This window comes from Patagioenas fasciata, chromosome 3 (genome assembly GCF_037038585.1).
Source record: "Patagioenas fasciata isolate bPatFas1 chromosome 3, bPatFas1.hap1, whole genome shotgun sequence".
Lineage (NCBI taxonomy): Eukaryota > Metazoa > Chordata > Aves > Columbiformes > Columbidae > Patagioenas > Patagioenas fasciata.
Genome location: NC_092522.1, coordinates 36,647,977 through 36,660,644, shown reverse-complemented (window position 1 = coordinate 36,660,644; position 12,668 = coordinate 36,647,977). Strand labels below are relative to the sequence as shown.

At 41.6% G+C, this 12,668-nt stretch overlaps 1 protein-coding gene across 4 annotated transcripts in view; it reads right to left on the bottom strand.

Moving 5' to 3' along the window:
• Window positions 1-299: 299 nt before the first annotated feature.
• The window catches only part of MOCS1 (molybdenum cofactor synthesis 1), a 32,602-nt gene continuing 20,233 nt past the window's right edge, over window positions 300-12,668 (bottom strand). Inside the window, exons 6-11 of one of the 4 annotated variants that reach the window (XM_071806113.1) lie at window positions 12,084-12,249; window positions 11,701-11,813; window positions 10,897-11,007; window positions 9,955-10,075; window positions 7,897-7,944; window positions 300-3,682 (exon numbers count right to left, since the gene is read on the bottom strand). In XM_071806113.1, the coding sequence (XP_071662214.1) occupies window positions 2,811-3,682; window positions 7,897-7,944; window positions 9,955-10,075; window positions 10,897-11,007; window positions 11,701-11,813; window positions 12,084-12,249 (1,431 nt within the window). In that variant the 3' untranslated portion in view covers window positions 300-2,810. Of the gene's footprint in view, window positions 3,683-7,881; window positions 7,945-9,954; window positions 10,076-10,896; window positions 11,008-11,700; window positions 11,814-12,083; window positions 12,250-12,668 lie in introns of all 4 variants that reach the window. The other 3 variants (XM_065833871.2, XM_071806114.1, XM_065833874.2) reach the window with 3 other exon arrangements.

Genomic DNA, 12,668 nt, shown 5'->3' with positions numbered 1-12,668 from the left:
GGAGAAGCTGGAATAATGATGAGAGATGATAAATTATGATGCTTAAGCCTAGAGAATTACTCAGTTTAAGAACAGCCAGATAGAGATGAGTTTCACTCAACAACAGCAAAAAACTATTAGATTCCTTATAGTAATAAATTTTTGTGACTGATTCCTTGCTAATTGCTGACTAATCATTGCAACTTAAAAGTCTGTCTTGTTGCTCATCCTGAGTTAACTATTAATGGAAGCTCATTGATTAAAGCAGAGATGTTCCTCTGAGTGAATAAAAAGGGCATCCAAAACAAGGAGAAACATACTTCATTACAATTAGTATTTATTAAAAATGCAGTGGACAAAAAAAAGGAAGCCTCCAAAAAAGCAGTCAGTTCATCAACATATATTACATCATTGCCCACCCAGCACCACTGAAACACACAGTCCTATCAGCTCATTTCTCTTGTAAAATGTTCTGTTGATCACGCTTGGTTCATTATCCATAAATGTGCATAGTTTCAAGACTTGACAATGTAACATGAGCATAAAATGGCACCACAGTCTGTTTGCCCAATGCTTCCAGCCAGTCTCAACCCAAGAAAGTAGTGAAATGTGCGTTATTAAGATGTGCGTGGCAGTTGTGCATGTGCTCTGTACTCCCTTGTATGGTCTTGAAACCTTTGTGAGAACTTTACAGTATGACAGCAAACTTCTCAGAAGCCAAAGAATCATATGCCTCAAAGCATCATTTTATTACTACTGAGTATGTCCTCTTAGTTTTCAAATATCTAGAGAGTGTGTGAAGGCAGGGGGGGCAGGTCCTGCTGTGAATGGTGGGGGGAGTAAAGCACTTGTGTAAATCATTTAACTTGGCGGGTTACAGATGTGCTTCCTTTTCCTGACAATTTGTTTCCACGCTGAGCCAGGGAAACATTTGTGCTATTGCCATAGCAGGGCCACAGATAAAAAAGGTCTCTTGTGTTTGCAGGATCAGCTGTGATTGATGTTCATTACTGGTGTGCTGGGTACACTCCTGGGAAGGAGCAGGAGTGCCCCTACTATTAACTTACAGGCAAATCAATGATATCAAGGGAATCTTGACCGTAACAGTGAATGTAGGTGTACAAACATTTACAGAGTTTGGGCATCAAGCTTTCCAGACTCATTTCCATTTCAGGTGGAGCTGCTATGTGGGTCATTGTACATGCCTTTTCTCACAGTGACAATGAATAAAGACTCAAATTCACCTTCAATGGAAAAAGTGCCTTCTGCAGTAAGTAACGTATAAGATTTGTAAAGGATAAGCAAAGACATTTGTACTAAAACCTATTGCCTCCTCATCTTAGATCTGTGAGTACTGTAAGTGAGCAGGATGTGCATGACAGTGTGGTGTGCGCTTTACTGATGCCCACAGTAATTTAACCTTATTTCATGACAAGCAGCTACTTGTAAAGTTTAAGATATATTTTTGGTATCCTCTTTGATGTTATTAGAGCTGTCTTCAACTCTGTGCATATGGAGAGGGAGCACCCTGAATAGTATGTGACTTCACATTAGCCATTAGCATTGGAAAACAAGTAAACCCAAGTCAAAAATACCCTGTTTAGAGCATTTTTAAATTAATATTTTAAAATAATCCATCAATATTAGAAAAACAATGTTGAGTAATTTCTTATCTAGGATGGTTGTTATCAAGCTATTTAATGCTACATGACAGTGGCCACTGGTACATTTATGGGGATGTTCATGTGTTTGAGGTCAGACGACTTCATGAAAGCAAATCAGAGGAACATGCAGGAAAACAATCTGGCTGAGGCAATAGTAACTACCTTACTCTTCCAAGTGGCTACTCGTCATAAAGGTTGTTTTATCTGTCAGGAATATGCAGGCTGCTGGTTACTAAGAGTTGCACTATAGGATGAAAAAACATGCAGCCTTCTGGGGCTTGGTGTGACATCTATTTCTCAGGTCGGGGAGAGCTGACACCTATTTCCGTGCATGGCACAATTAAGCTCTTATGCATGCAGACACAGGGCCTCAAGCTATTTGAACGCTAAGGTCAAAATGCTGGAACATGCTTCTAACACTGTAGAAGTATATTTCAGTCAGCAAAGTAATTCTTCCAAACCCAGAAGTCCTCTGTTTCCACATCATGTTTTACAGAGGGCTCAAGGCAGACTGCTGGGCAGCTGCCATCTTTTTCTCTTTTGAAACTGATATGTGGACATTGCCCACTTGCAGGCAAGGGAAGCAGCAGCAATGCAAACGGATGGGAGCTGCCCTTCTGACCCTGGCTCTTCCACAGTTATAATCTCTGCTGTATGGTAAAGTGCTTGAGCTATGTCCTTCTCCTTGTCACCTTCTAAATTCCACTAAGGGGGACAGAAGGACAGACACAATTCTGAAATCTTAATCCTTGACTTAAAAATAGTTGCCAAATAACAGCACTTTTAGCACTTGCTTCATTTCCAGAGTTTACGGTTGCATGGTGTGATGACAGCAGCTGTGAATACTTCACAGCAAGAAGGGGGAAAAAAAACAACACAACAAACCTCTGTGGTGTATCTAGCAATCTTTGCTCAAGCTCATGGTGAGGACACTAAAATGAAGGTATTGGCAGAGTGGAGAAGTCTGTCCTCTAAAAAAGACACATGTGGTTACCAATAGGGATAAGTGTTCACTCAGGAGGAAGCTGGCAGGGTAAGGCAAGACTGGAGTCACAGGGTTGTTGTACAGTACAACTGGTGAGGTCTCCACAGCAACCAGCTGAGCAAAAGTAGTTCTGTAAGAGCCTGAACATAAGCAGTGGTCACCTGGAGGAGTCTAGATATGATCTAGACCCTTAAGAAGTCTCCCCTCTGCCCACCTGTCTTACTAAGCAACTTCACCTCTTCGATCACAATGTCATGAGTAACTGCTTTGCACATGTCATACACAGTCAGAGCAGCCAGGGTGGCGGCTGTGAGAGCTTCCATCTCCACACCTGTCCTCCCCCAGGTCTGACAGGAGCTGCGAATCACCACTGCATATCTGGCCTCATCTAGGCTCAGAAACACCTCTACATGATTGAGGGGGATGTTGTGACACAACGGGATCAACTGGCTGGTCAGCTTGGCTGCCTGAATTCCTGCAATCTGGGCTACTGCCAGCACATCCCCTTTCTTTAGCTGGTTCTGCCTCACCATCTCAAATGCTTTTTCACCCAGGCGGACCACAGCACCAGCAACAGCACTTCTTCTTGAATCTGGCTTCCCTCCAACATCAACCATCATGGCCCGTCCTTCCTTATCAGTGTGAGTCAAATTGTCAGAGGCATGAGGTACCTTGATGCAAGATCCCAAATCCCTGGTACAGAATTCAGATCCTGGACTTGACTCTTTGGACTGAGAGTCCACAGAAACTTGGCCAACAGGAGAAGCCTCAAGGCACTTTGTGTCAAATGTAGAAATTGAGTCCTTCTGGAAGACGCAGTAGCCTCTGAGCTGGGTTTGTAGAATTCCTGTCATTATGTGCCATTGTTGCTCTGGGTGACATCCTGGCAGGAAAAGTTGCCCTGCAAGCTTATTTTTCATTAATGCTTTTCCCATTTGTTTGAGTAAACTTGCTTTCAAAGCTGGCAAATAGCTAAGTGTGTGGCCCCACTCTTTTGAATTTGGGACATTCTGTAGGGTATCTTGGCATAGTGGGAATGACATCAAAGCAGCCTCTGGGGAAAAAAAAAAGTAACATGAGAATATATTTTACTAACTGGAAAGCTAAGCAAGCTAAGTCTGCAGTAGCTGATAACCCTGCTTGGACTTTCGGTATTGCAAAAACCTCAGTAAACCTGTGAATACGCACTTTTCCTCCTCAAGCTCTCTCTCTTTTCTCTCATCAGGTCCCTGCATTTGCTGGTATGTTATTACAAACCCCAAGACTCAAATCACTTATTTCAAGGTCCCTGACAAGAATAAACTACTTGCTTTGAAAGTATCAACACTTACTGAGAAACAGCAGCCACGAAATCTTATAGGAACATCAGTTCTGAAGAACGGCAAGTCACAATATGTTTGGGATTGTCCCAGCAGCGGTTGTCCTTTGAAAGCCTGGCGGGGTTAATAGGAAATTCTTGCACTTGGATTCTCAGCTCTGCCTTTTCAAACACGTTCCTCCCAGCACAGGTGGCTGCACTTCTGCTTTGATCTCCTTCTGCAGGGAAGGGTCATGCCAGCACTTGAGGACAGCAGGGACCAGAAGCAGGGCATCTGCCACTGCACTGTCTATGAGCTCAGAGGGTGGCTCTGTGATTGGAACCTCACTTATAACTGCCAGCTCTTACGAGGTTAATGACAACTGAAGTTTAAGCACTGGAAAAACCATGCTCCTCTCATTGACAGACTACTCAGAAGTATGTTCCAAGTTGAGCTGGCAAAGCTCCCAGCTGGCAGAGAGGTAGTGAGCCCTCCTGCCCCTTTTGACCATTTAATCCCTTGGTTTTGGCATTTGCACAGGGCTAAATGCCAAGTGTTAAGACAGAAAGAGTCTTTTTCACATAAAAAGTGATTTGTTTTGTAACTAAAGAGAAAGCAGTATAGAGGTAAGTGGCTAAGCCCTAGTTTAATAGCCTCATTGATAAGCATGTTTTTATTTTTCCTGGAGCTCCTGTTCTGTTTGCTCTGAGAACTTGGAATGAGATTTTGCTCAATAACCTCCTTTGGTAGCTCCCTTACTCACAAGTTTTGAGACTGCCCACAGGTGAATCAAAGCAGCTTCCTGCCCCCTCTGAGCCTTACTGAGCTGCCTCTGCTGCCCAGAGCTACACAAATCACCCTGGACTGTCCACATGACAATAATTGACACAATGTGGACAAACAAACCAATCTCTCCCCTGTTAGTCCCAGCCTCTGCTGTAACAAGACTTAGCACTTGCCACATTTTTGATCCAGAGTACTCTCCGAGTGCCCCATTACTGAAGTTTATATCAACCATAATTTTAATTTTTAAATATCTAAATATTTTTAAATCACTGCAATAATTTGAATGGAAGCAAAGACCCTCTTCGGTCTATAGCTGGTGGTCTATCCGCTAAAAGTAAGATTTCTGCAAGTTTAGTGGTAACTTGTCTACTCTCAGAGGAAGGGGATTAAATGGATATAAGCGTTTTGAGTGCAACATAGCTCTGCTTCAGAAAAGCACAGAAAATTGTGCTTATCATTCCTTTATTTCCTTCTCTCTTCACACAGGAGGTCTAACCTGAATATTCCTTTTAAAATCTAGGAACCCAAAGTATTCTGTTCTTCCTGATTCCTTAATTAGCTTTGAAGTTGAAGACAGATAAACCCCTGGCAAGGTGCCTTGTCTTCAGGTGAAGATGGTCTGCAAAGGCAGACACATATTTGCTTCCACAGGGTGAACAAACATAGGTGAGCACAGGAAAGTGAAGTACTGTTTGCTGGAGTGGTAAGTAAAAAGCCAGCAACGGACAGTAACGCAAAGCATCTTTGCTTTTCCTAACAACCTACATTTTCTTCAAGTTGTACCTAGTCATCCCTGTATTCACCTAAATTGCTCATATACCTACAAAAAAACCAGATACTGGTTTGGTATGTACAACACAAGTGAGATCACCTCACAAACTGCTTCTCCTTATATTCTATTACTGCACCTGAAGTTTAATTGTGTCTGCTTCCAATTAGCACAACCTTGGGAGGAAAAGAAGGCAGGAGATACTTAATTTAAGGAGGAAATTCCCATAACTAAAGTGAACCCATGAGGAGAGCAACCTGCCAAAAGGAGTATTTTGATTAAGGGAAATAGGATACAAACCATCTAGCAAAGGCTCAGACAACAGCAGTGCAGGGAAGAAGTCAGGTTTGGCTCATGGGGATCAGAAAAACCAATTAGTGATTTCCACAGCATTCATTAAATCAATTCCATGCACACACCCCCCATACTGATTGCTTGCATGCCAACATTATTTGAAGTCTGTAAGTAACTCAAAACAAAATTAGGAAATCTAATGATTCCCCATGTGTCACAGTGGGATACTCCCCACCCATCTTCAGTCTCTCCACTGATGCGGTGACTGCCAGCACTTAGTCTCAAAGGGACAAGGAACAGCTGGACAGGCCGCCTCTTTCACTACATGTTAGACAATGATAAAGCACTTTTCAAAAGGAAATTGGGTGGATCTGATCTGTAGGCATCAAAACATTGCTATAAATGCTAACTTTGGAAGGTGGAGATTTTTTCAAAGGCATCTTGAAAAATTATGTAGGTCCTGGTGAGCTGTCAAGAGTTCAATATAGGGTTTTTTTCTCTTAAAAAAAAAGTTTTCCTCTTGCAGCAGGTCAATACAAACTTTATTTAAAGGTCCATCTTCCTCCTTTTTCTGGAACGGAATGCAGTAGTGACCAGATACAAAAGAGCAAAAGCAGAGACACAATCCATTCTCTATAAAACTCAACATGTAGAATGATGCCCTTTAAAGGGTGGCAAAGAGTGAAAAATATTCCCAGTGAAAACAGCAACTATGCTAAAAGACTTCTGAAGATCCTATTTCCCACTAAAAGCAACAGAAGGACTGGCACCAGGGTTTTGGTTTAAAAAAAACCCAAAAGAGCAGTTATTGTATCACCTGTAGCAAAGCACATGTTACCTTTCCCCCAGGGGGTACCTGTTTTAAAAGCTGTGCTTTAAGCTGCAGAGCAGCTAACCTGCTCCAGAGCATCACTGAATCACAGAATGTTAGGGATTGGGAAGGAACCTCAAAAGATCACCTAGTCCCATCCACCCACCAGAGCATGAACACCTAGATGAGGTTACACAGGAATGTGTTCTGTTGAGTTTTGAATGTCTCCAGAGAAGAAGACACCACAACCTCCCTGGGTAAGCCTGTTCCAGTGTTCTGTTACCCTCACTGAGAAGTTTAAGTGGAACCTCTTGTGTTCCAGTTTGCACCCATTACCCCTTGTCTTAGCATTGGTTCTCACTGAGAAGAGCCTGGCTCCATCCTCATGACACTCATCCTTTCTATATTTATAAACATTAATGTGGTCATTCACTGGGAGGATCGAAACAGAATGTTAATCTCTTCCATCCTAGCTGCATTTTTTTCCCCTTGTTGATAAGAAACAATAGAACGACTGCCAATTAACCTCACAGTGGTAATTCTTGCAAGTATTTCTTAAGCCTACAGAAGAAAAAAAAGGTATTCGGGAAGACTGCTACCTTACAAACCCAGGAAATGTAGGGATGTGGGAGGTAAAAACCCACTGAAGAAGATGTGAGAAATCAGACACAAAATGGAGCAGAAAGGCTTTTGCCCACAAGGCTGGCCAGGTACCAGACACTGAAGTGTTCATGGTTATGTTTGGACACTTTGCAGCAGTAATAGGACATTTCAAAAGAATGCAACCCCAACTTTCAAATTCTGAAGTAAAGAAGTAGCGAGGTGGGAAAACTTGCATTTCTGTCAAGTTACTGGCTCTACAGATTACAACCAAAGTGGAATTTCTTAATCAAGAAATAAAAGTCCATCCTGCATTTTTTTATGTTTATACGGTAATTTGGTCAATTTCATAAAACTCACTCCAAACTGCCTTATTAGTTGTTGTGAAATTCTTGTTAAAGAAAAAGGAAGCAGATAGATGGAAAAACTAGTGATGCCTTTAGAAAATGTAATGACCATTCAAAATTAGAGAAAACAAAACCAGTCCTGTCAATCAGAAGATTGGATAAGGCTTGGTGGGGATATTAAACCCTTCTTTCTCTTCTACTTCAGCGTAATTATAACCACAACTGCCTTTTAAGAAACTTATTTCTTTGCCTAACCAGAACTGTACACCAGTTAGACTTAAAAGCCCAATCTACTCTGCTCCCCCACAGACAAAAAATAAACAAAATCATGGTATGTTTATTACGTACTGATTTGTCACCCACCAATCAGGATCATTGGCCTGTTTTTCATCCGGGAAATGTTAAACATGCCTAGAAATAAAACAAGGAACACATGAAAATCCTAGCTTTTTACCTTTTAAGTTATGCATCTGGTTTATACATTTAGTTTTTCTGCCCTTCACAGTACAACCTGCATGCTAAGCAAATCAAAGCACCATAAAGATAGAGGGAGCTGAAGAAGGGGGAATCTGGCATAGTGTTATTTAAAACCACAGCTCCCACAGTTTCTAAGCATCCAGCTGCTACTGGTCTATTGCACTGTAGAACCCTTTCCCAGAAAGCCTTCCTGACTCTCAACTACAGTATACCTACTACAGAAATCAAACAACTTGGGACTATTTTGGTTCTTAACAATGGCATTTGACTATACTAATTCTATGGATAAGCTATTAACGGTGTTCCAGTCCAAAGAAGTCAAATCACACAAGGCCTAAAGGACAATATGGGATTAACAAAAATTGCAAGAGGAAAGACAATGTCAGGTAAATGCTACTGATGGCAAAATGCCCTCACTAGAGGGGAAAACAAACCCCACTCTTCTTCCCTCATCCCCAACAATTAGAAATGAATGATCTAAAAGAAAAGGAACCAATCTCTCTACCTCTTCTCTAATGCTTACAGGGCTCTGGGTCAGACCAACTTACTTTGCAAGTTATTCTATGCTCAGATTTAAAAGCTTCCTTTAAATTTGTTTTACATATCATGGGAAAAAAAAAAAAAAAACACAAAACCAGCTGTTAATATTCTGGTAGAATCTGCAAGAGAACAAAAAGGGTCAAGGCATATTTTTAATGTAAAGGGGACTATTCCACGATCATGAAGCCAGTTCATGTACAAGAAGTCAGCACTCCCAGCTGCAGCCAGATTATTAAAACATGGTTAGGTACAGATGTGACTGAAATATAGTTAATATAAATTCAGAAAGGACATACAGCCTGAGGATGTGACTGCATCAACACGCACCTTGTGGATAGCACTGAATGAGCTGCTACACATTTCTGCATACTCAAAAAAGAGATCTGTCACTTCTAGAAACGTGTTAATGCAGTAGTAGGACTGAGAGTTCTATTTAGTTTTAGTGCTTATTTTACAGCAAACTAATTTAAGAAAAGATGGATCTAGTACAACTCCACCAATTTCTGGTTAGCTTTATGCTTTGTTGTTGTTATCATGAGCAGTGGCATTTGCATCGCTTTGAAGACAAAAGTCAGTCTGAAAGGCTTTTAGACAGTCTGGATTCTAGGTCATGTGGAAGGTTAGAAGACTCAAAACTGACCTCCAGATTTTTGAGTAACTCCAAGACTGGTGTGTTACCAGCTTTGTATCAGACAATACTCTTATCAGATAGGAAAATTCCTTCCTTAGTTAATGCAGCTTCATTCAAGAAGCTTAGAGAAGGCAAGACGCTTCTGGAATGCCCACAGCCAGATCTGATCAGACTATAAAATGGGGTGCCTGCCAAGGATCCCCTTTACGTGGTCTTCTCGGAGCCGCAGGTCTGCTGAAGCCGATGAGCCCTCCCCTTAGACTGGGACACCGTCTAAGGAAACTTCCCGGGATTGGAAGGACCTCACCTCCTCATTTGGGTGAGTGATAATCTATGTCCTTGCCACATCAGGCAACTGTAATTCCTTGCTGAACTCAGGCAAGTGTAGTCCTTGTTATATAAGCAAGTAAGTGTAATTCCTTGCCTAATTCAGGTGAGTGTAGTATCCTGGAGTCAGACAGCTCTGGCTTTGTTTCTTGTGAGTGTGTGCACGCATCGTTATTCTCACTTGCTGCACCCCAATAATTTCCTCAACTGATATCCAAACCTGCATTTTATGCTATCAGAGTGCTAACTAACTGTATAAACCCTGTTTCTAGTTGGTTGTTTTGCCGGAATCTTCCGGCCAGAATAGAAGCCTGTTTTGGACCTTGTTGTCTGCCTAAAACTGACTTTGGGGTCCCTCCGTCACACAAGTCAATGCATTCCACAGCAGTACCAGGACATTGTTTTCCCTACTTACTGCTGTTACTTCTCAGGTACAATGAACATACCAGCATGCTGTTTCTTTTTTCTGCCCACAGCAGCTCCAATGATTTGAACCAACTGTTCCTCTGAGGCACCTGACCGTAGGTGATCTCTCAAGGACACTTCTGAATTCCCAAAAAGGCACACCTGCAGTCAGACCAAGGAAACAAAAGAGGAGAAATGAGAAAGAATAGAATAAAATAAACGGCTTTTACAAGTATATCATACTAACCTCGGAGTAAAGAGTTTTGAAGAAGCCTATCCTACTGAAGAAAGAGAATACTTATGGAGATTGTTTTCTTTCTCTCCATGTACCAACACACACAGACAGCTGGGGACATTTATGTAACTGAAGCTGCTTGGGCCTTCAGGCTGCCTCAGTCATCTGACAGTAGACAGTAGTCTGTATCAGGTGACAATGCCTAAGTGCCAATTTTTAATTGAAAACTTTAATTTTCCCCCAGAAACTGCCAGTTTCAACGTGGCAGGAAATGGTTATCCCTCCCTCTTCTACAGCCATTGAGCAAATGTACAGGCTGCTTTTGAAGGAGAAGAGTTGCAAGATGATGTTTGGTGAAACAAGACAGGATCCTTGTGGAACACAGAAGCCAAGCACTCATAGTTGCTTGGATCATTTTTAATGGGAAATCATCTGCTTGTCTCATGTTTAAGATGATTTTGAAGCAAAGATTAAAATAAATGTTTATATTTACTGGCCTTGCAACCATGTTTTACAACCGAGGTTCATTATGTTAGCAAAACAGAGAAACCAAAAAAAGGTGATGTAACATCTCCCTAACAGCCCAACAAGCTTGAACAAGATTATGTACAGGACAGATAAACTGGAATTAGCTGGTAATAACTATGTGCCTTTCCATCCTACTTTACATTCAAGCTACTTTTAAAGGAAGAATTTCAACACTACTTTCACTGCATGAAACCAAAGAGAATTGTGTTTCACTACCAACCTTTAGGTTCCCATCTGCTGTTATCCTCAGCCGATTGCAGGATCCACAGAAGTGCTCCGACATGGAGGTGATAAAGCTGATTTGTCCCTGGAAATGTGGCACCTTATAACTCTAAAGAAACACAGAGGGGAAGAAAAAGAAAAAAAGTCAAATATAAACAACTCCTTTTTAAAGCTCCACTTGCCTGAAGACCAGAAGATATTTTCACATTGATTTTCTTGAGTTCTAATGTCACATGATAGAAAAAAGCAAAATCAGGTTTGTCAGGGGTTCCAGTCTATTGTGCCCTGTTCCTGGAAATTCACAAGCTTGTTAAATGTTTGCTCTTGTCCTTAACAACTCACAGGTGATGCCAGTAGGCATGCTCTTACTCAGGCAGCTATGCACCATAGATTCATGTACACTAGAAATCCCCCATGTGACCCTGCACACTCTAAAGCAATACTGTTATTTCACTGAACACCTATTTCATCAGGCTTCTTAAAGTGGAGTCATAGACAGACATGGACTGACAAAAGTTTCAAAAGCTGGATATATATGTTTCAAATAAAGGATATAAGTCTGCCATTCTTTATACCTGTCTGAGCACCTAGTAAACACATTGTATTTCCAAAGGTAAAGAATATGACCGGTGTTCAGTACGAGTCAAACCACGTGCAGGCAGCTCGACCAAAATCCCAGAGTTACCACAAGGACCATTTTTATTTTGCTTGTCAAACTTAAACACTCAACTCGGAAGAATTTGGGGGTTTAGGGTAAGGAAAGAATTGGGGTAAATTTTACATGTTTCTTGTCTAACACCACCTTGGCTGTGCTGGAAGCTTCACATGGCAATTTCTCCAATTCAGGCCATCGCTGCTTAATTGTATCAAGCATTTCTTTGTAGCTCACCATCTTCTTGAAGTTCCATTTATTGCCTAGAATTGATAAAACCAGCATAACTTTATAGTGTATTTTATTGTTTTAATTAGCAGAGAACCACCTTTACATTCTCAACAAATCTCAGTGTTCTCTGTAGGTGTCCCAGCCCCAACTAACCCTGCTGCTAATCCTTTTCTAGTATATCTGGGGAAGACAGATAAGCTGCAAAAGATGCAACACAAAACTAAATTCCTAATTCCCAAAAAGAGCTCACCAAAACTTCCAGAGACAAGCCCATGGGATGAACAACCACCAACCAGAGTCACCTATGTCCAAGTCACACTCCATGCCATGAAGAATCCCAAAACAGGACTGCGTACCATCAAAGGGCATGTATTCTATGAACCGCACATCAAGGGGCAGATCCTTTGTGAAATCCACAAAGTCCAGCAGCTCATCCTCATTGAAGCCTCGCATCACCACACAATTTACCTGCAAGAAAAGCAGGCCCCTGAAATTAGTGAGAAGGATATGACTTTCTGCCCTCTTACACAAGGTTTCATAGTCCTTACCCACCTAAGGAATGGCAGTTTTTACTGTCTAAGATGACAATTCCACTCCCCAGTCTGAGGTTATACGGATTCTTTAACAGTGCTGATAGGGTGCCTTCTAGAGTACTCTTTTTGGCAGATGTGACACAAATGTCCCACACCAGGGAGTGTTCACACCACACTCCATAACCATAGGCTGCAGGATGACTAGCTTTTATGCACATTTCTCATAAATAATATTTACATTGGAACCTCAGGTACTCTCTGCTTTAACTGAAGAACAACAGACAGCTGTGCAGTTGCTAAAACGCTCCCTGGTAGCAAGGCAGATTGTATGTCCAAAGACTGTGCATCATGATT